General features: G+C 37.8%; 1 protein-coding gene across 1 annotated transcript in view; it reads left to right on the forward strand.

Moving 5' to 3' along the window:
• Positions 1–24,531, forward strand: part of TLN2 (talin 2) — a 253,379-nt gene that overhangs the window by 87,701 nt on the left and 141,147 nt on the right. The window contains 2 exon segments of the mRNA XM_045540483.1: positions 15,466–15,529; positions 16,893–16,997. Of these exon segments, the coding sequence (XP_045396439.1) occupies positions 15,466–15,529; positions 16,893–16,997 (169 nt within the window).

Below are 24,531 nucleotides of genomic sequence, written 5' to 3' on the forward strand. Positions count from 1 at the left end.
TGTAAAAGTTAACCAGTTTTTTCTTTTTTCTAATATGAAGCTCATGCCTCTAGTGATATGTGCACCCTTGCTCAGATTCCAAATTAAAATAAGCTTATTTTGCCTGGTGGCAATTACTTTTCCTTATGAATTTGATTTACTTTTTAATTAGACCAAAGCTAGTCTAGGTAATGAGGCATTTTCACTTAATGTAGACATTTAATTGTGTGTCTTATTGCTCACACCATACAGGTGAAACTTCCTGAGGATATAAGTCCTCTCTTAATTAAAACAAAACAGCAAGGCCGCATGTCCGTGATCTGTGAGTTGGATGGTCGGGTCCTGTTTTCTCCTGGACTGTCCCTGGAGACTGGCAGGGCTCTCTTTTCCAGCCTTTATACCTTTCCCCATCTAGCTTTCATATGTGCTATCTGCTTGAATAATTCATGGATTAAAAAAATGAGAAGATTGGACTTTTGACAGAGCCAGGTGGAAGATACAGCCACCAGAAATCTCAATTGCATAGTTTCTGAATGAGGTACCTAGCGGTGTGTTTAACAGGTACATATCTTTTAATTTTTCGAAAGTTTGCTTAGCATTTTTGCTCAAAGTTAGCACAATGTGGACATTTTTATGAGATTCTCTTTCAGCTTTCTTCAGACTCTTCCATGATTTCTGGATTCAGTACCACCTTAGTGAAGGTACTCACTTAGAATAATGAAAATCGGAGAGTAAGAGATTTTCAGAGATTTAAGGATTATTTACTGTATCTCATCAACTCTATAGATGGGGAAAATAGGTGCTAGAGAGAGACAGATACAGCACAGAACCGTCAAGAGCTGGAAGCCAGATGAAAGCCAGGTCTTCCAAATTGAGTCTAATATGTTTTTACTTACATGACGGTTTTCCTCGAGTCACCTTCAAAGAGTCCCAGAAAGGGACATTTTATATTAGTGTATGAAGTAAAAACAGCATATCTAGTAATCAGGTATTTGCTTTATGCTCTTCTGTGTTTCAAAAATGCTTGCAGAAAAGATACCTTTTGTTGTTCTTTAACTCACTGAGGACTTGGACATGTGTTCTGTTGTGTCAGGTATAGGGAAGATACAAGAGAGATATTGTATACTAATTCTCTGCTGTCTATGTGGTAAATAAACATATGAAATCGTTATTATGGAGAGGAAAAAATTGGCTCTGATGATTTCAACAAAGTCCAAAGTCTTAACTATGCTTTAAATGCAGGATGGCATATGTAGGAAGTCAAAAGTTGCAATGCAGGCTTTGGGGACGAGTAGGGATTGTTTCTAGAAGGGTGGAAAGAGTATGGTACAAGAAGCAATGTTGATCAAAGAAATTGACAAAATAGAAGGTAAATCTAAAGAATTAAGTCTGAAGACAGCAACCACAAAATAAATTTTAACAATGACTAATTTCAAGAACCTTAGAAACATCTTAGAAAACTTTAAGAAGTGATCAGAGTAAAAGCTTTCTGTAGACTGTTTTGTATCAGAGAAAATTAGAGTTACCGATAAACATTAGACCTTAAATGAAGTATATGCAGTAAACTTAAAGGTAACTCTTCTCATAATAAAATTGTTGGGAAAAATACTGAAGGTAGCCTAAAGGAATAGAAATAGACTGTATTTGGAAACAATGAAAGAAACAGACTTTACAAGTTCTTTAATAAAATTTTAACTACTGGTCAAAACAAAAAAATAGTAGACTGTATAATTTCCAAACCAGTAGGACAGTGGGGGCATGGGAGAAATGCAGATAACTTGAACATTAAAAACAGGACTTGTGCAGGGTGGATTATGGAAACAAAGTGAGAAAAATACGGCAAGAATGCATAAAGTAAACATTACATAACAAATACTTCTAAATATGTTAGACATCATACCAAATATAAGTAAATCAGACTCAATAGTTAATAAACAGAGGTTCTCATATTGGATAGAAGTTTTTAAAAGTTCATATCTCTATGATGTCTAAAAGGAACACTTTAAGGACAAAGAAAAGTTTAAATGGGTGGAAAATGATGTGCCAGGAAATTACTAGTTAAAGCTGAAGAAAATTACGTTTAAGGTCACACAAAATAGAGTTTAAGGCAAACAAAGCACAAGTAGAGATAAAGAAGATCACTGTAAAGGTAGAAGGACTAATTCACCAGGATATTAAATGATTGTGACTGTATATCCACCTTAACATTGCCTTAAATGTATTTAAAGGAAAAATAAACAATATTACAAAAATTTCAGATATATCATTTTAGTGGAGTGATTTAACATACCTCCCTCAGTAAATGATTAGTAGAACAAGATCAAAATAGAAGGAGGAAAATATTTATGTTAAGAGAAAGTAAAAATAGAAACCACAGAGAATCACTAGAACCAAAAAGCTGGTTCTTTGAAAAAATCAATAAACTTAGGTAAACCTTGGATAGATTTAACCAAGAAAAACCAAAGAAGAAAAAAGCTAAAATATTAGTAATGAAAATGGAGCAGAGCTACAGGTAGAGATTTTTAAAAGCATAACAAAACTTAAAACCAAAAGAAATTTTAGACAAAACGGACAATTAGAAAATCTGAATAGACCTATAAACTTGAAAAGAAATTGACTTATTTAAAATATACCAATCAAAAAACAACAAAATAAAAACTAGGCCCAGGTTATTTCAGAAAATAGACAAAAAAAGTAAAGCTCCTCACCTTAATTGGTAAAAAGCAGAACTGTAATACCAAATTGAATACAGATCATAAGCTTTTAAATTGAATATAGATGTCTTCCCCACAAAAGTTAATAAAATGTTGAACTAAGTCCAACATGACATTTGCCTATATGTTTACGTGTAAGTGCAAGTTATAGCTAAATAGAATTTGTTCTAGGGATGCAAAATTCACTTATTCAATGAATAATTCATTGAGTGCCTCCTCTGTAGTAGGCACCAGGCACTGGGAGAGCAGCAGTGAAAACACAGTCAAGCATTTCTGCCCTCATGGAACTTAGATTCTAGTTTAGAGAGGCAGACGAGGACTAATAGGGAAGGTAAAGTACATAATATATTAAATGATGATGAATGCAAAGATAAAAAATAAAGCAAAAAAAGGGAAATAGGGAGTATGTGTGTTTTCGGGATTGAAGGAGAATTTGCCATTTTAGAATGATAGCCAAGGAACACCTCGTAGAGAAGGTAACATTTGAGTTTGGTGGTTTAACATTAGAGGATGTGTTTATGAAAATCTGCTACGTTAGCAGCTTTTTACAAAAGGCTGTGATTGTCTTCATTACTTGGAGAGAAAGAATTTAATAAAATGAAACAATCTTGATTTAAAAAAAAAGACTTTGTGGCATACCAGGAATTACATGGAAACCTTCTTAGTCTACTAAAGGATATCTATAATGAGTATCATAATTAATAGTTTAATATTAGAGGAATTCTCCTTAGTGTCAGGAAGGATGCCTGCTATCAGTGCTGCTTGTCAACAGGATACTGATTCCCTAACAAGTGCAATAAGGAAAGAAAAGGAGATAAATGATATCGGGATTGGAGAAACAAAACTCTCATTAGTTGTAGGTGATATGATTATCTACAGAGATAATCAGTCAATCTACAGAGGAGCTTGTTAGAATTAACAGGAGTTTAAGCAAGATCTCTAGAAAAATCAGTATGTAATATTAATAGCAAATAGCATTCCCATACGTAACAAATAGAAAATGTAATTGAAAAAAGGAAAATACCTTTCACAATAATAACAAAAAGTATAATTTACCTAGGAAGGAAGCTGTACAGCGATCGCCAAGATCTACCCAATAAAATGATAAAAGCTTATTGAATATTATAAAAAATATGAATAGATGGAATTATTTGCTGTATTAATGGTTAGGAAGACTTGATACCAGATAAAGCAGTTCTACCTAAATTTATCTGTAGATTCAGTTCAACTCAGATCAAAATCCTACTTATCTAATAATGAGAAACCTATTCGTAATATGAATATTTCAATAAAGCTGTTATAAATTAATATGAACTAGTCAAGGCTCAGGAATGGCCAAGGCTAATTAAAGGGCTCATAAAAATATCACAATTTCTTATAAAAATACAGTAATCAAAACACTATATTATTGTCATAGGGTAATACGGTGATTCAAAATACTGATAAACCTACCTTTAGTAAAATTATCTTATTAGGCGACAGGCATCATCAAGAGTAAAGCTTCAAACTGAAATAAAAAATTTGCATATTTGTAATGCATACCTGTAAGAACAAATTAATATCCAGAAGATATTAAAAATGAAAATTTTCTAAGAAAAAGATCACCCAGGACATCAATAGGCACTATAAAGAGGAAGAAACTCAATTGGCTTATAAAGATATAAAAAGATGTTCAACTTGATAAGTAATCTAGAAAATGCAAAATCAGAAATAGAGCATTTCACATCTATCAGGTGTACATAAATGTAAATGTATGAAAACACTAACATACTTTATAGAGGAAACAAGACATTTCAGAATATGAATCTCTGTATTTAAAAGTATACACACAAAGAGAAACAGGATATATTATTCATAGATATTAGGAGATATAGGAACGTTAAAATATCCCGGAAACCATTTTCAAGAAAGTAGCTACCATTAGATAAAGAAGGGATATGGGAGTTCAGTTAATTCCATAATCTCTAGTTCATTAATAAAAGAATTAACGGTTATAAAGCCAGTACAGCCACCTGTTAACATGTATTTCTCCTTGGTGTTAGGTAACGTAAATTACAAGACAGGTAGTTTTCTATAATTTGAAATGTTTCACAGTTAACATTTCTTTTGAAAAGACAATTGCAGTACTCTGGGCTTGAAGTGATAATCGCTTGCATTTGCTGAGGTTGGACATATAACATGTAGCCAAGGCAAAATTAATAGGTATTGGAGGCCAGATAGAAAGGTTCCATTACTCCGCACGTTATGGGAAGAAACGGTCCGATGGTTGGGTGTAGGCAGGCAGGTTGCAGGCTGAGAAAACCTCTCTCATCCTTGGTTACCACAGCCCCTTTGTCCTGTTTGGGAATTCCTCAGAAGTGTTTTACTGAGAAAACAAAACAACCTAGGGTATGAATCTTTGTTGAGAAAGAATTTAGAATGGACTTGGAAATTTTCCCCCACAAACTCAAGATAACTCTACTGTCAACAAGCAAAGCTTTTGACACAGTAGGAGGTCTTAAGTCAGTTTTTTGCTTGGCATCTGTCCAAACACATGTTCTTCCTTTGGAATTGGTCATCTGTGTGCTTTTGTCCACATAATTTGGCTGTCAATTCTGTTTTCAAACTAACCATAAAGTAGGCGTTTTGCCTTTTGCTTTTCATCAACCAAGATCCTCCCTCCTATTCCTCACCACCAGCCTCCCGCGATTATTAAATAAAAGAAAAATACAATAAAAGGGCATTTGCATACTGTTCTGCAGTATTGTTTCCTTATCGACTGCCTTTGTCCTGTGTTGCTCACACCCAGGGCACTCTGTCTTCTCAGCATGGGGAGGTAGGACCATTGTGTGGCACCTGCACTGTTTCCTCCTAGCAACCTCCTGAGGTTGGTGCCTGCCTCCCTAACTGCTTTCAGATTCCAGAACTCTCCAACCAGGAGCCCCTGAATTTATCCAGCCCTGAGCTGTCTCTGAGTTCCTGGGCAGTGGCCCGTCCTTAGGTTAAAGGGCATTTGGATTGGTTCAGGATCACAGAACTACTGTGTGGTGGGGATAGGTCTTCAAGCCCAATTCTCACGCTTCTACCGCGCCGCTATGGTTGGAACAGGTTTCTTCCAAAAGTCAGGTGTGTTAATGTATATTAAGAGGTGGAGCCTTCAAGACACGGTTAGGCCCTGAGGGCTTCTCCCTTCTGAATGGGATTAGGGCCCTTGGTGTAGCACTCAGCCTCCTCGCTCTTCTGCTTCGTGAGGACATAGCGTTCCTCCTCTCGGGTGGGGAGCAGCCCTCACCTGACAGCTGAACCTGCCAGTGCCCTGGATCTTGGACTTCCCAGCCTCCAGAACTGTGAGAAAATAAATTTCTGTTCTTTATAAATTACTCAATCTGTGGTATTCTGTTGCAGCAGCACAAATGGACAAGCACACGGGCCATCTTTGCTTCCACTTTTTCTTTACCACCCTAACCATTTCCCAACTCAGTCAATGCTTCCGTCTACCCTTATCGTCACCTTGCTTAACCAGAACTTGATACTCTCAGTCACATAGACATTTTGAGTCTAGATTCAAATCCAGGTGTGTCTGATTCCATAATTTGAGCTTTCAGCCCACTGGAGCTTTCAGCCTCCAACTTCAATCTGCATCGGAATCATCTGGAGGGCTCATTAAAGCACAGATTGCTGCACTGCAACCCCAGAGCCTCTGATTCAGCAGTCTGGGGTGAAGTCTGAAAATCGGCATTTCTTTTTGTTTTTCTTTCCTTTCTTTCTTTCTTTCTTTCTTTTTTTTTTTTTTTTTTTTTGTGGAGACAGGGTCTCACTCTGTTGCCCAGGCTGGAATGCTGTGGCACAATCATAGCTCACTGTGGCCTTGAATTCCTGGGCCCAAGTGAAGCACTCTTCCTGCCTCAGCCTCTCAAGTAGCTGGGACTACAGGTGCGTGCCACCACACCTGACTTCCCGCGCCCCCCCCCCCCATTTTGTAGAGACTGGATCTCACTATGTCGCGTAGGCTGGTCTCAAACTCCTGGCCTCAAGCAACCCTGTCGTCTCAGCTTCCCATAGTGCTGGGATTACATGCGTGAGCCACTGTGGCCAAAAATTGGCCCTTCTGACAAGTTGCCTAGGTGCTGCTAGTCCTGGGACCACACTTTGAGACCTTCATATGATCCCAAATTTGAGATATTGTTAATCATTTAGTGATTGAACATAAAGGTGTGGGAGTCAGGATCCTGGATGTTCCAGTGACCTTTGGGTGATACTGTCCCTGTTGTATTTCTCTGCCTTTCCAACCCTCTGTTCCTCCACCCTCTACTAGGTAGACACCTCACTGCTTGGTTTGTATGTTCACGTTGATGCCCTCAGCTCTCACAAATGAGCAGACATCCCTTGTTTTCAATTCCTGTGAGCAATAACCTTCACAGGCAGGAATCTTCTCTGTTTTTTAGGTGGTAAAACCAGCCTAGATAGGTGGTGACTTGCACAACTTGGTGGCAACTCTGTGATAGATTAGAGGCAGTTAACATTTCCCCAAGTCACAGCTGCCTCGCCATGTGCTTGTAAGTTATGGCCAGACCAGAAAACATCTCTGGGACTCTTTCTTGGGAATTACTTGTAGAGGCAGCTTGAATTTTACATAAGAACATGAGGTTTTATTATACATAAAATGGAATATTATTTAGCCTTAAAAAAGGAGATCCTGCCATTTGCAATAGCATGGATGAGCCTAGAGGACATTATGTCCTCTAAGTTAAAATAAGCCACACACAGAACTTAAAATACTGAGTGATCTCACGTATATGTGGAATCTTAAAAAACTCAAATACATAGAAACGGAGTAGAAAGGTGGTTACCAAGGGTAGGAGGATGAGGGAAATGGGGAGGTGGTGGTCAAGGGGTGCAGAGTTTCAGTTATGCAGGATACATGAGTCTAGAGAGCGAATATGCCTCATGTGTAGCACGAGAACTGTAGTTAATACTGTATTGTATACTCGAAATTTGCTAAGAGTAGATTTTAGGTATTTTTTACCATAAAAGTAACTGTGGGAGAGGATAGATATGTTAATTGGTTTGACTGTAGTAGTCATTTTACCATATGTATATCAAAGCATGTTGTATACCTTAAAGATATATAACTTAAAAACCTTAACTCATCCTTAAAGAAAATGAGATTTCAGTGAAAATAGGGATTTGAATCCAGGTCCCTTCCCTGGTTCCAGTGGCTTCTGGGCATTTCTAGAAGATTGCTCCCACATGGTCATTAATTATCTTAATATGATTGGTTTTTGTTATTTTATTCCAAAGGGTCTGAAATACTAATATATGTGATGGCGTTTGATTAGAGGGTAACTGAGAAGGGGCCGAGGTGTCTAGTTGCCAATAGCATGGTCTCTGGTGCCCACAGATGAGATTTAACTTGTGGCTGTGACTGTGGGCATCTTACTTAGCAAGGCTGAGCCCCAGAGCCCGTGTATCTATAAAGTGGGATTATTTCTTCCTGGGGCTTTTGTCAGAATTTAATTAATCAACTTATGTGTGTAAAGCACCTACAACAGTGTCTGACCTTCAGTAAATGGCAGCTATTGTTAATAGCAGAAATCCTCTGTCTGAGCGGTTTGGATTATTGATTGGATAATCCAAAAAAAAATTGTTTAAAATGTAAAATCCTGACAAATGATGTCTACCTCTCAGAAACCCTTTAACTTTTGCATTCATTGCCGTCTTTTGATGTAGGGCCAAGGATTTTTCTTTGTGTGATTCCCACCAATTGGGTTTCTAGACTGTCTTTCTTATATGAACCACACATAATGCATCATTGATGAGGGGATCTAGACAGTCATGAAGCAATCTGAAGGCAGAATATTTTTAGATTTTTGTTTGTTTGTTCGTGTAGATTTAGGGGGTACAAGTACAGTTTTGTTACATGTATATATTGCATGGCGTGAAGTCTGGGCTTTTAGTGTAGCCATCATCTGAATGGTGTATATTGTATCCGTTAAGTAATTTCTCATCCATAACCCCTCTTCAGCCCTCCCGCCTTTTCAAGTCTCCAGCTTCTATTATTCCACAGTCTCTGTCCTTGTGTACACTTCAGCTCCCACTTGTAAGTAAAAACACGTGGTATTTCTTTTTTTTAGTGGTTTATCTTTTTAATGAAGCTATAAAACTTTCCATATTTATACTGTATTAACTCTTTTACTTAACTAAAAATCACAGCTGTGTTTATCATTTTAAGCTATGTCAGGGTTGGGGGGACAAGTAATACACGTCACAGCTACTGAGAACTACACAGATGGCAATTGGTATTTCACTTTCTGTTTCTGAGTTACTTCACTTAAGATAATGGCCTCCAGTTGCAACCATGCTGCTGCAAAAGACAGGATTTCATTCTTTTTTATTGCTGATTAGCATTCCATGGGGTGTGTGTGTGTATGTCTATGTGGGGGTGGGTGTGTATATATGTGTGTGTGTATACACACGCACACCACATTTTCTTTATCCAGTCATTGGTCAGTGGGCACTTAGGTTGATTCCATACCTTTGCTACTGTGAATAGGGCTGTGATAAACATATGATTGCAGGTATCTTTTTGACATAATGATTTTTTTTTTCCTTTGCGTAGATACCCAGTAGTGGGATCTAGTTCTAGTGGTAGTTCTAGTTTTAGTTCTTTGAGGAATCTCCATACTGTTTACCATAGAGGTGGTACTAATTTACATTCCCATCAACAGTGTATTCCCTTTTCTCCATATCCTCACCAATATCTGTTATCTTTTTACTGCTTAATAATGGCTATTCTGACTGGTATAAGATGATATCTCATTGTGATTTTAATTTGCATTTCACTGATGATTAGTGATATTGAACATTTTTTCATATGCTTGTTGGCTATTTATTTGTATGTCATCTTTTGAAAAATTTTCATGTCCTTTGCCTACTTTTTAATGGGGTAATTGGTTTTTTGTTAAGTTGTTGAAGTTCCTTGTAGATTCTGGATACTAGTCCTTTGTTGGCATAATTTGCGAATATTTCTCCCATTTTGCAGGTTATCTGCTCGCTCTGTTGATTATTTCTTTTGCTGTGCATAAGCTTTGTGTTTAAGTCCCATTAGTCTATTTTTGATTTTGTTGCATTTGCTTTTGAGGTCTTGGTCATGAATTCTTTGCCTAGGTCAATGTCTAGAAGAGTTTCTCCTAGGTTTTCTTGTATTTTTATAGTTTCAGGTCTTACGTTTAAGTCTTTAATCCATCTTGAGTTAATTTTTGTATGTTGTAAGAGATAGGGCTCCAGTTTCATTATTTGCGTATGGCAATCCAATTTTCCTAGCACCATTATTGAATAGGGTGTCATTTCCCCAGTGTATGTTTTTGTCAACGATCAGTTGGCTGCAGGTATGTAGCTTTATTTCTGGGTTGTCCATTCTGTTCCACTGATACAGAATATTTTTAGATTTTTATGATTTTCTTTTCAGTATTTTACAGTTGTCTCATATCTAATAACTTTTTGTCAATATTTACCTTTAGGAAGCACTCAGTAGCTCAGTTTTGATACTATTTTAGCAGTTTATGGGTCATGTCAGTACACGATCATGTGATATGCAGCCAACTGCAGCAGATTGGAGAACAGATACAGGTGACTCGGCCAGAGTGAAGTCAGGTTCCTGAGAAGAGGAGTCTGTTGGCTGCAAACTTTCAACCTCTCATGGATCTTAGAGACGAAGAAGAGCATTGATTAGTCTACACACTTACTGGAGTGGAGGATCTAATATTATGATTGCATTCAGAAAGGGCTATACTTAAGAGGCTGGCAGGAGGGTTTGGAGGAGGAGTGAGTCTAAATATTAATACATGACTTTTAGATGGCTTTGTTTTTAAGGTAAGAATAATTAAGGAGGCATAGGGAGGGACTTTGCTTGGCCAGAGCTTATTTAATTAGAAAAATTTCCGATCAGGTTTGAGAGTCTTACCTGTTTGCTCAGAGAAGGCTGACAGATTTCACTCGAATACATGTCCCAGATGTTAGGAGCCTTCCAAACTTGGGTTTGATAATCAAAACCACTGTTGCACTGCTGGCTGGCAGGCATTGATGACACACTGCCTGCTCGTTCCCACTTTGTGCTGACACTGTGCTCATGGCTAATTTACTGGGGGAAAATGCATGTCACATGCACACACACAGACATACTCTTCCATATTAAAATACTTTAAACTCCTCCAAAACCCACTTTTTGGATAGCAGGGGTAATGGGTCTCCTGTGCCTTTTGAAGTTGGTTTTAGTACCTCCCAAGGAATGGATATGAGGCAGATTCAGGTGGGTTGGTTTGCTGAGTTTGGGTCAGGGAAGCTTGTTGCAGCACGGGACTTTCTTGCCATGGCTGCCCAGCCTGTTCTGCCCCTGCCGGGCCACTGGATGCCACAATCTGGTGTTCTGGTAACAGTCATTGCTCTGAGGGGGCTTGACGTGGAGCCCTTTTGGGGTGCTTTAGCTAACCTTAGCCGGGTCTCTTGGTTGATGGTGTATAGGAGCTACTGTCTGGGAGTCACAGCAGTGGTCATGATGCTGCTTCCTTATTTTAAACACACTTCTGGGGGAAAGTCTGAAGCAGGTGTGTGTTCAGGTCGGACCCACTCTTGGTCTGGGAGATCAGAGGCTCGCTGCTACTTACTGACGAGTCATGTGACCTCAGCTAAGTCTTCACCTCTTTGAGACTCAGTTTCCTCCTTGTGATGTTGGTGCCTTCCAATTCGCTCTGAATCATTCATTTTTGTCCCTGAAGTTGCTTAATGATAATCATGACATCTAAGCTATTGCTGATTAGGTATTTCTTAGATCCTTCCTGCTGACACTTGGGGTCTCTTGATGAGGCCAGAGTATTTTACTCATGCTGAGACCCAGATCCCTGAAATTCCAGGAAATGTACTTAACAACTTTCCCTGCAGAAGTAGTTTGCTAATCGACCAGACACGATTATTCAGGTCTTAATGGACCCTCGCCTGCCCCTCCCTGCTCTTGTTTTGCTGGAATATTTGAAAGCAAATCCCAGACATTATATTGTTTCACCTGTAAGTACTTTGGTGTTTCTCCAACAATACAGAATTATTTTCCATAATAAAAAAATTTCAAAAAACAAGACATACAGAAAATCTACCTTAACACCCAACTAAATTAGCTATAATTCCTTAGTATCATCTAATACCTAGTCTGTGTTAAATTTTCCCTCATTGTCTCAAAAATGTCGTTTTGTACTTGTTTCATATCGGGGTCTACACAAGGCCTACAAATTATATTTGATGTTTTTTAAAACTGCTATATTGAGATGTAGTTTACATACAATATGCCCATTTTAAGTGTATACTTCAATGTTTTTAGTGTATTCACAGGATTATACAACCATCATAATCTAATTTTCGAACATTTTTGCCTCCCTGGAAGAAAACCCTACGCCTATCAGCAGTCATTCTGCTTTTCCCCATTCCCTCCCCCAGCCTTGGCAACACCAGTCCTTTCTGTCTCTGTGAATTTGCCTGTCTGGGCATTTCTTATCTGTGAAATCATACAGCTTTTCTTTTGTGACTGGATTCTTTCACTTAGCACAGTGTTTCCATGTTGTAGCATGTATCAATACTTCATTCCTTTAGATCGCTGAATAATTTTCTGTTGTATGGATAAACTGCATTTTGTCTGTTCATCAGTTGATGGACTTTTGAGTTCTTTCCACCTTTTGGCTGTTATGAATAATGCTGCTGTGAACATTTGTGTACAGGCTTTTGTGTGGACATGTTTTCATTTTTTTCTGGGTACACACTGAGTAATAGATTGCTGTTTAATATTTTAAGAAACTCCCAAATTGTTTTTCAAGGCAGCTGTACCATTTTACATCCCTGCCAGCAATATATGAGGGTTCCAATTTCTCCATGTCCTTGCCAACACTCGCTATTGTCCATCTTTTTTATTGTAGCCATCCTAGTGGGTGTGTAGTAGTATCATCACATTGTGATTTTTCTTTGTATTTCCCTGTTGGCTAATGATGTTGAACATATTTTCATGTGCTTACTAGCCAGGTATATCTTGTATATCATGTATATCTTGTGTATCTTTTTTGGAGAAATGTTTGTTCAGATCTTCTGCCTATTTTTTTAATTACGTGATTTATCTTTTTATTCAGTTGTAAGGGTTTTTATATATTCTGAGTATAATTCCCTTCTCAGATATATAACTTGCAAATAACCCCCCCCCCATTCTGTGGACTTTATTTTCACTTTCTTGGTGATACTAGTTGCAGTTAATGAGTTAATTTTGATGTGTTCCAGTTTATCTATTTTTTTCTTTTGCTGCACGTGCTTTTGGTATCATATCTAAAAAGCCTTCGCCTAAACCAAGTTCGTAAAGAAGTACTGTATTCTGAGATTTTTATAGTTCTAGCTTTTACATTTAGGTCTGTCATCCATTTGGAGTTGATTTTAGTGATACTGTGAGGGAAGAGGGTCCAACTTCTTTCGTTTGCATGTGGATGTCCAGTTGTCCAAGCACCGTTCGTTTAAAAAAAAAAATTCTTTCTCCACGGAATTGTCTTGGAACCTTTTTTGAAAACCGGTTAACCATAATGTGAGAGTTAATTTCTGAACTCTCAATATATCAATACTGTACTGTCTTTGTTACTGTAGCTCTGTAGTAAATATGTTTCTTAAATTGCTTTTGATCTATGACTACATTCTTTTCACCACCACCCCCCAAACCATTTATTTCTGTGGAACCTGGGTTGTTATTATAGAATTTCCCATGTTTGGATTTGGCTGAGTATATCCTGATACTATCATTGAACGTGCTCCTCTAGTCTTCTTTTTGTAAACTAGTATTTAGATCTAGGGGCCTTAATTAAATTCAGGGTCAATTTTGTATTTCCTTGTGCCAGGAAGCCAGGAATACTTTCTAAGTGGTGCTGTACACGTCCTTTTGCATCAGTCAGGAAGCATTTATTGTCTGGTTATCCTACTTTCATTAATACTAAAATTGATCAATGGGTTTAGATGTCATTAGACTGATCCATCTATTACAAAGTTCCCTATCAATTTGTCATTTACTGGTTTTTGCAGTCATTGAAGTTTCCTTTGATTTATCAGTTATTTCATTAAGAGTTATAAAATGATGGTTTTGGACTTCTGTTACTCCTACATTTCTTACCTGTGATTGTGCCACGTCAACAGAGAAAAACATCAGAATAAATGTTTGCTTCCTTCTCTTCATTTATCAGTTTTCAGGATAAGTTTGGTGACTTCTGAGGTGACTATTGATTTTTGTGAAAGATCTTTATGGATTTTGTATATCCGTGTTTTAACCTGTGGCAGTCATCCTTTTGCAGGTGCTCAAATTGTCCCATCACATGAAATTAATTATATGATGTGTGGGATTTGCTTCAGGGTAATCCAGGGGGATGACTCGTGGGTGGGGAAGTAGATGGGTCACGATTGGCCACAGGTTGATAATTGTTGTCGAAGCCAGATAATGGGCTCATTATATTGCTTTCTCTTATTGTATATAATGTTTTAAAAATCATCCCGTTTTTGGCCAGTAGGAATCCATTCATGTTGGCTCCGGTACCATCTTGGTAGCCTTTTTGATTCAAGGCACGAGAAGTCCCAGGAACATTTTATACATTTCCTTTCCCAGACCTGGAATCAGTTATTTCTCCATACTCCCTGGTTCCTTTTAGTGAAAATGGAATTTAGAAGAACACCTGGCCGAGGCACGGGCTGTGCTGGCGCCACCAGGTTGTACTTACTCCTGGCTTCTTCAGAGGACACAGCTAGAAAATGTTTTTTTGGAAAAAGAAAAATGAATCAGGCACTCAGGCTGGTATTTCCAATTCACATAAAAGACTGCAGGATTTTTAGTCAAGTATTTTTGCCTTTTTTTTTTATTTTTATCTATTTTATGCTGAAAATCTTGGTTTCTAACAATGAACATAATTACTCATTTACTTTATCCTAATTATATATAACATCCTGCTTATAGATAATGTAATATCCAAATTTTATTGTGTGTGTGTATGTAGAGAGAGTGGGGAGGGAGGAAGGGTGTTAGTTTTAAAATATTGATGTCAGTATTTTTACTACGAAGTCTGTGGTTCCTTTTGTCCTTAAGATATAACCCACTAAGGGTATATAGTCAAAAAACTGTATTTCAAAGTTACTTGAAATAATTATTCTCCCTGTAGTTATGTTGTCATCTTGATATACTGTTAAGTTCATTGGTTTCAGTTTGCTTTTGACTTTTAGGTGTTGCTTTTTCGTGATTCCATGTGGTTCAAAATGAAAACTATAATACAAGAAATATTCAGAGACATTTAGTTTCCATCCTGTTCCTTCTCCTTGTTTATTCCTTCTTCCCATGGGGAAGCATTTGTATTAGTACTAGGCTTATCCTTCCATTATTTAAAAAAATACAGAGAGACAATAGAAAATAATGTTTTTAAAATAAAAATATTTTCCTTCCTTTCTTACAAAGGGTAGCATACTGTACACTCTTGTGCTGTTTTTTTTTTTTTTCCACTTTATAATATATCCGGGAAATTCTTCCCTCTTTAAATATGTTAGTCTGACCTTTTTTATCAAACTGGTTTTATGTCCATGTCCTTATTTAAGTGCATTGTAGGATACGGCAGTCTGGTATTAATTACTCCATAAAATATTGGAAGAGTTAGTGACTTAACTGTGAGTTTCATTAAAAGTCTTTGCTTCGCTTCTCATCATAGAACATGATAAATGCCTTACCTTCTTTTAAATTTCTCTCTCTCAGTCTAAAGGAGTTCCTGCCCAAAGAATACATCAAGCAGAGAGGAGCTGAAAAGAGAATATTTCAGGTACTGGAAATCTACAGAAATTTATTATTCTCCTCACTCCCTATCCTCATTTATTAGTATGAGGGACCTCTGCACATGATAGTTTTATGCCTCGTGCCTGTACTCTTATGTAATAAATGATTAGTGACTCAAGAGTAAAGAAGCTGACAGTTCTACTTTGGGCAGATTTATTATCTTAATCCATACTTTCTTGCTAAAGGTTACTTAGCCCTTCTGAGAAAAATATGCATACATTTAATTCCAAAGGCATTATCTTGGTAACATTGAAACAAGGTGATAGACCATTAACATGCCCTGATAAAAAAGCTATAAAAAGTAGCTTCTTTGTCCTGAGCTTTGTTTTTGAGACAGAGTCTCACTCTGTTGCTGGGGCTAGAGTGCTATGGTGTCAGCCTAGCTCACAGCAACCTCAAATTCCTGGGCTCAAGTGATCCTCCTGCCTCCGCCTCGCAAGTAGCTGGGACTACAGGCATGTGCCACCATGCCCAGCTAATTTTTTCTATTTTTAGTCATCTGGCTAATTTTTTTTTCTATTTTTAGTGAAGTTGGGGTCTCACTCTTGCTCAGGCTGGTCTCAAACTCCTGATCTCAAGCGATCCTCCTGCCTGAGCCTCCCAGAGTGCTAGGATTACAGGCGTGAGGCACTGCACGTGGCCACCTGAACTTTGTTTTTTGAAGCTAGAATTTGGGAACTAGTGCCTTTTTAAAATCCAGAGTTATTCCAAAAGTCAGAGATTTGTCCATTCTCGGCAACCAGTAAGAAAAGTCCTGTCACCAACTTTGCCATCAAACTAGTGAATCCAAGATACTAAAGTCTTTTTTGATCCTGAAATGCAAATGTAAATTAAAGTACAAATTTCATGTGTATAAAACATACTTTTTACCCAGTATTAATGAGTACTGTCATGTATAGGCATGTATTTACCCTGCTCTTTGGAAAAAGATATATTTTGGATGGATGTTAGAATGGTACCTCTTCTGAGAAGAACATTTTTCTCTAGCTATCATTTAAAGTGTTGGCTCTGAACCATTTGGGACATGGAGTCCTTTGAAAATTTGATTACAGTTATGGACCCTGTTCCTGCCACACTGCACGTGTGCATGAATTATCACATTTAGTTTTAAAATATATAGGCTGTTTGGGCTCAAACTCTGGTTTGAAAGCCCTGTGCTACATAGAGTTTTTTGTGTCCTCTGATCCTTGGTCAGCAGAAGCCTATGTCCTGGAGGAGTCTGAGACACAAATGTCACCTACTGATCATTCGTAGCCACTGAGTATGGCACATGTAGTAACTACCTCCCACCAAGTCCCCCTGCTGGCAGAGCTGCAGTAACTGAGCCCTGGCTACTGTCACTTTTGCAGGAACATAAGAACTGTGGAGAGATGAGTGAAATAGAAGCCAAGGTCAAGTACGTCAAACTCGCCCGGTCCCTCCGCACGTATGGTGTGTCCTTTTTCCTGGTGAAGGTGAGTTGGGCAGAGTGGAGAAGAGGGTTCACCTCTGCTACTTGTTCTTTGAGTAAAGCGTTTGCTGTTAAGCTTGATTTGTCATGCCCAGACCCCTGGCATCTGCAGATGGAGCGTCTGGCCAGCGCCTAAGTCCACTGTTAACAGCATCAGTTTCCATTTGTTTTCTTGAGTTTTTCTATAGTCCTTCAGGTATGAAATTTATGTCTTACATTCACTCCATCTTCGATTAATCCCATCCAACTTGATGCAGAGTTTTTTTCGGTGATGTGCTGAAGAAAATCTTGTGCCTCTTGCACGTGTAAGTCAGTAAATTTAGGATAATAAATAACACACAGAAAACTACATGTAATTAGAAAGGAAGAGAAATTGAACAGCAAATTGTAGAAAAAATAAATTTATTCTCCAAAGACAATTTAAGGTCCAAGAACAACCTGTCCATGGGTCAGTAGTGTGATTAGAGATAGAGCTTCTGGTTACTTTACTTTTTCAAATTTATCTCTTTGAAGAGAAGAAAGGGTTAAGAAAGTAAGCAGCACTTGCAACTTGTATATTCATATTATTCAAGCTTTCATTAATTGTATTTTTCTTATTTTATGCAATGTTAGTAGCACGTTGCTCACCTTTATTTTTTGCTCAGTGGTCCTCTTTATTAGTAAGCCATTTTATTTTATAATTGTTTTTAATAAATATAATCTACTTGACCATAGTTTTCCTTATTTTAAAAGTGGTACAACTGAAAATTTAGGAATGATTCAGTATGAATTAATGAACCTTGTAAATCAGATCAATAGGTTATATAACCTATGAACCAAATACCACTAAGGTATTTGATAAAATTCAACATCTGCTTCTTATAAAATTTTTTTTAATTCTGGAATATAAGTGTACTTGTGCAATATGATACAGTATCTATGTCAAACCTATCATCAGTATCATACTTAACAGAAATGCTAGAGAGAAATCTATAAAAATTGGAATCATAGCAAGTGCACTCACCATATCATTCCCTTTCACATTGTTTTGGAGGTTCTAGGAAATGCAGTCAGATATAAAGGTGAAAAAGAAAGTCATTGCTTTAGGAAATGAAGGAACAAAATTATTATTACCTGTTGCTGTGATTATCTCATAGCAAGATACACCAAATCATTTTTTTAACTTTCTACTTTGAAATAATTATAGGTTCATAGAAAGTTGTAAAAATAGTACAGAATCTCAAAAAGTCAGAGTGTTGGTGAGGACATGGAGAAATTGAAACCCACCCCCTACACTGCTGGTGGCAACGTAAGATGATGGAGCCACTTTGGAAAGCAGCCTGTAAGTTCCTCCATTGATTAAACAGAGATACCATAGGACCCAGCAATTCCACTCCTAGCTATTATACACCAAAGACAATTGAAAGTGTATGTCCAAATAAGAACTTGTACGTGTATGTTTATAGAAGTGTTTAGCCAAAAGATAGCAGCAACACAAATGTCCATCAACTGATGAATAGATAAACAGTTTATGGTATATCCATACAATGCAATGTTGTTCAGCCATAAAAAGGAATGAAGTGTACTGATACATGCTAGAACGTGGATAACTTTGTAAACGTTATGCTAAGTGAAAGGAGTAAGTCCCGAAAGACCATATACTATGTGACTCCATTTACATGAAATGTCCGGAATAGGCAAATCTGTAGAGATACAAAGTAGGTTAGCGGTTGCTTAGGAGCGTGGTATGGTGAGGGGAATACGAGAATGATACTAAAAGGTGCACGGTTTCTTTTTGATGTAATGAAAATGCTCTAAAATTAACTGTGGAATTTAAAAACAAAACAGATCTTGTGTACCCTTCATCAAGTTTCCTTTAATGGTAATTTGTATAGTATAGTATCACAACCAGGAAAATGATATTGGTACAATCCACAGACCTTACTCACAGCTCACCAGTTTTATGTGTATTAATACTTATTTGTGTGTGTGTATGTGTTTAGTTCTATGCAATTTTATCACATGTGTAGATTCATGTAACCACCACCAAAGTCAAGTTGCTCCAGCGCCTGTTGTTGAAAGTGCTGTTCTTGCTCCATTGAATTGCTTTTGCACCACTGTCAAAATTCATTTGGACACATTTCTATGGGCCTATTTCTGGATTTTCTATTTTGTTTCGCTGCTTTCTGCATTTATCCTGCTGCCAATCATACTATCTTGATCACTTTAGATAGATGGTAAGCGTTAACATCCGGTGGAGTGACTCCCCTCCCTGTTTTCTTTTTCAACATTGTTTTAGCTATTTGAGGTCCTTTTCTTTCCATATACACTGTAGAACAACCTATCTATATCTACAAAAAACCTTCCTGGGATTTTAATAGGAATTACATTAAATTTATAGATCAGTTTGGGAGAATGGACATTTTTACTATGTTCATTGTTTTAATCCATGAACATAGTATTAGAGCCTCCTTGATTTTGTAATTTTCAACATATAGATCCTTTACGTGTTATAACAATATGTATAGAATAATTTTAATGTTTAGATTTGTTAAATTCATTAAATTTGCCAAGTAAATTAATAAGACATATGTCAGCCACATGAAATAAGCCCTTAGTACATGTAAAAATAAAACCATTTAGAGTGTATGATAAAGAGATCACATATCGAACAGCACCAAAAAAAAAAATTATGTCTAAAGGATAGTAAATTTTTAAAGTCGTCAGTAACAGATTTCTCAGACCCCAAACTGAATGTAGCATTAAATTGTAAAGGAGCTTCATTAGCATAATTTTAAGAAGTAAATTAAAAGGAAGCAATTTCAGCTTCTCATTCACTTACTTTTATAGTCTTCTATGAGAAACTCTAAATAAGTCAGTGAAATTATAACTTACTAAACATTTAAATATTGATACTGAACATACTTAATGATGCCACACAACCTTGAGATGAATCATAGATATTCTGAGAGAGCTGGTTTCATGGTTAGAGCCATGTTTTCTTCCATGTCGATGATTATTTTGTCCTAATAGTCAGTGTTACACTTTACGTTGCTATAGTAGAAAGCACTCTCGTGTTGGAGTTGGGAAGTTTGGCCTAAAATCCAGGCTGACTGTGTATGCTTATGTGAGAAATAGCAGAAACTTATATGACCTTAAGGGTCATACTTAACCTCTCTCAATCTCAGTTTCTTCATCTGACAAGTAGGATGATAATTCCTTACTGAGCTCTAATGAAGATTAAGTGAGCTAATGTATGTACATAAGTGGAATGCCTGGAATTGCCTAGAGTGTGAGGATATTTGATTAATTTTAGATGATCTCTGTCACCTAACCATTCCCACATTGCCCAAATTCCTGGCAGATAGTAAACATCTTATGCTTTGCCAGTCATGCCACTCAGCTTTGCCTTGTAACATGACAGCAACCATAGGTGACAGGTAAATGAATGGGTATGGTTATATTCCTACAAAACCTTATTTATGGATTCTGAATTTGAATTTCATGTAATTTTTACATGTCACAAAATATTATTCCTCTTTCTTTTAATTTAAAAATGGAAAATTCATTCTTAGCTCTCAGATGATTAAAAAAATCAGGCAATAAGCTAGACTTAGCATCAGCCGTGGTTTGCCTGTCCCTAAAGAATATCTGTAAGTGGTATAATGGGGCCACAGGGAACAGCACTAGGCTGCGGTTTTCTCAGTGGCTAAGACTTACGCTTTGAAAAGGAAGACCTGGGTTTGGATCCTGGCTTTGCCACTTGGTAGTTTGACCTTGGATAAGTTACTTTACCTTCCATCTCTAAACTTCAGTTTGCTTGCCTAAAAAATGGTTACTTTTTATGAGGTTTAAGTAAGATAATATAGAAAAGGGGACTGCCTCGTATAAGAGCTCAATAAATGGGAGCTGTAAATGACTTCATTCTTCCTCCTTCATTGATTTCTTTTGCATTTCGTCATGATCTGCTAAATCAAAACCCCATAAGCAATGGTAAGGTGTTTCCCTTCACCTGCATAGGATCTTGTTTCATTCCAGAAAATTCTTGTGTAACCCTCTTCTAAATTTGCCTTTGAAATTTCCCTGTAGTCACAGCCAGAGACTTGAGGTGTGAAATACCTGGGAAGCTGACCCTCTTCCCCCCTGGAACTGTAAAAATATCACAGACGACATTGAGAGCATCTCAGAATCATGAGTTCAGTCAAATGGATTGCCACTGGTTTTTAGAGAGAAAAATGGCTGATCACCAGGGTCTTTAACACCCTGTTTTGCTCTTGAGCCGCCATCCCTTTCTGCCATGCCCCTAAAAGAAATACTAATACTGACTACAGAGCAAAATACACAAGCCCGCCCTTTGACCAAGCCAATGCAGAGCTCTAGTGGCTCAGCTGGAGCACAAGGAGGATGCTTTGGGCTTAGGCCATGTTGAAGTGAGGGGCTGAGAGGAAAAAGCTTAGCCCAGTTGCATCCATCACTCTATTCTGAATCTCACCTGTGAAGCACAGGTGGTGTAAGAATCAGCCAATCTCCACACCTGTGAGAGGAGCTGGCCAACAGCAGGCTTGATCACAGCTGGCCACCGGGGCTCAGTCCACAGTAAGGGTTGAGATACGTTTGAAAGAGGAAGATTATTAGCAGATCCTGCCTCTCCTTGGTAGAATGCCTACATTCTCCTGCCTCTGAATTATGCAAGTGATAGCCATCTTCAAAACAAAACCAACCTCATCAGGACCACCTCAAGAGAGAAGCTTCTAGGTAGCTGGCAAAAGTCATAGCTGCAGTCTCTTCGTGTGTGTCAGTGTATGAGATAGGTGGTTCTTCGCCGGAGCCTGTCTGAGCTTGCTTTTGTCTACCGGAGACAAAGGGATGCTGGTCTGTGCAGTGGAAGGATGGAAGGCTGGAAAGGAATGGTGTGGGGTGGCCTGAGATTCCAGGTGTAGGAAAGAAGAAGGGAGCCTTATCACCTTGTGGCCTTCTCCTGACATCTCTGTCACTGAGGACTAAGGTGGGTCTCTGCGCCAGGGAAGAAGACCCTGCGTTGCTGTCGCAGATCTGAGCCGCTTGCTATTTTAACTTTCTCCAGCTGCTCTGCATTTTGTGTGTAGGCGCTGAAATAATTCTATCCCTTGATGGTGGTCTCTGTCGCCAGTTTCAGCCTTTTTTGAGTTCCCTAAACCCCTTTTCCCCAGTTATGACCTGGAGATGGAATGTCCACTGTAAGTTGTTTGTTCGCTGTGGTTTCCTCTCCCAGTCTGGAATGGTCTTGACAAGAGTGTGGGCAGTCCATCATGATTCTGTGTTCCCGCACCCTAGAGACCCTCGCTGGGGAGAAGTATGGATGGGAAAGGATGAAGGGAAACAGCTGCAAACCATATTTTATCTCCGATCCCCTTCCTGGGTCCCAGCAGCTGGGCTTGCGCCAACCCTGTGTGACTAAATTAGCCGCCCTAGAACCTTTCAACCTAAATCTCTGTGTGGCTCCTGAAGCCAAATTAGATGAACTAGCATTGTCTGCCCTGCGCTGATTTCCCCCATTGTGGAACTGGCCTCTTTTTGAAATGAATCTGACTCTTCTCTGTGTTTTAAGACCTGAGGTTCATACAGTGCCATATTCCCCTCCTCAGACACCCACACGGATTCCTGATACCATTGTGTCCTTCCCCTGTGAGGAAGCTGGGGGTGTGCTGTGACCATCACCATCTGAGGGTTTATGAAATACCCATGGCCGGGGGGTTGGCCTTTTCTCTTTTTATTTCCACCAGAAGATAGTAAGCTGTGGTGAACAGTCTGCTTTTGAAGTCAGATATTTTTGAGCTACTCAAATATGTGTTCAAATTATGGCTTTACCACTCATAGCTGTGGGCCTTGGGTGAATCAGTGGTCTCTTCATTTGCAAAATGAAAACTGATGATGATACCAACTTTTTGGAGACACTCTGAGGATTAATGGATGATGCTTATTAAGTGTCTATCTTAACTTTCTCTAGCCTTATTTTAAGTACACCCCAACATGGGTGTGTGTACATACATCCACATGTACATACATGTATGTATATGTGTGTGAGAGAGAGAGAGGGAGAGAGAATGTATTCCCCTGAGAAATAGCAGGTTAGGTGTTGCTGTATTCCAGCAAATATTACTTGAAAAGTTTTTCTTTTTCCTGACAACACTAAAAATAAACGTGCATTACGTTTGCAGTCCCCATCCATGGGCGGTGGACTGGTACCAGTCCATGGCCTGTTAGGAACTGGGATGCACAGCAGGAGATGAGCAGTGGGGGGAGTGAGCGAAGCTTCATCTGTGTTTACAGCCACTCCCCATCGCTTGCATCACCACCTGAGCTCCGCCTCTTGTCAGGTCAGCGACCACATTAGATTCTGCATTATGGTGAGTTGTATAATTATCTCATTATATATTACAATGTAATAATAATAGAAATAAAGTGCACAATAAATGCAATGTGCTTGACTCATCCCGAAACCATACCCTGCGCCCCATCCGTGGAAAAATTATCTTCCATGAAACCAGTCCCTGGTGCCAAAAATGTTGGGGACTTCTGCATTAAGTGAAATTTTGGAAATAAGGAAAAGCACAAGAGAATAATATAAATCACATGAGATGCTCAGTGTTACCATTTTTTCATGTAATGGACATGTACCTATTAAATTTTTATTTCACATAGAATCAGGCTATGTATACTGTTCTGTTTTTTACTTTGTAATATATAATGAAGAATTTATTTTCATAAAACCAATTGTTTTCCTACAATATGATACTTAATAATTATAGAATAGTCTGTTATCTGGATATATCATTTATGTATCAAGTCCCCTATTATTGAACGTTTGGGTTCTTTCTAGTTTTTCACCATTATGTATTCTGATGAAACTTCATGTGGCATAATGTTTACACAAATTTATAACATTTTTTTAAAAAGTAGGTTTCTAAGAGTGAACTGTGTCAAAAGTAGGAACAGTTTTAAGGCTTTGGATAGATGTTGACAGATTTTCTTCCATAACACCTTTGATATTTTAAACTTTCATCAGTAGTGGACCCTGTCCACATCTCAATTCTGGGTACTAATCTATTTCAGAAAAAAAAAAAAAAAAAAAACTCTGCTATTTTACATAAGTAAAAAATTTATTTGCTTATTGTTCAGTTTATTATTTTGAAAACATTTTCTGTTCATGTTCTAAAGCAGTTATTTTTGTTGATTTATGAGAACACTTAACATAGCCAGTATATGAATTTTAATATTTATTTGTTGCACATTTGTTCCTCAGTCATTTACTATGAAATATTTAATTTTTTAAATGGTGAGGTTTCTTTTTTGTGCCTCTATCTCTATCCCTCCCTCTCTTTTAAGACGTATCAGATACATATATTTTGAGTTAAATCTGTTAATCATTTCCTTCCTGACTTCTTATTTTGGTGTTTTTGGTAGATAGTCATTTCTCACCTAGGAATCACAAAAATATCCACTTGTATGTTCTTCCTGAATTACTACTCAATCTTGAATTTGTTTTAGTATGAGTGTGAGATAGGGATCCATTATGTTAA

The sequence above is a fragment of the Lemur catta genome, chromosome 1, assembly GCF_020740605.2.
Source record: "Lemur catta isolate mLemCat1 chromosome 1, mLemCat1.pri, whole genome shotgun sequence".
NCBI lineage: Eukaryota > Metazoa > Chordata > Mammalia > Primates > Lemuridae > Lemur > Lemur catta.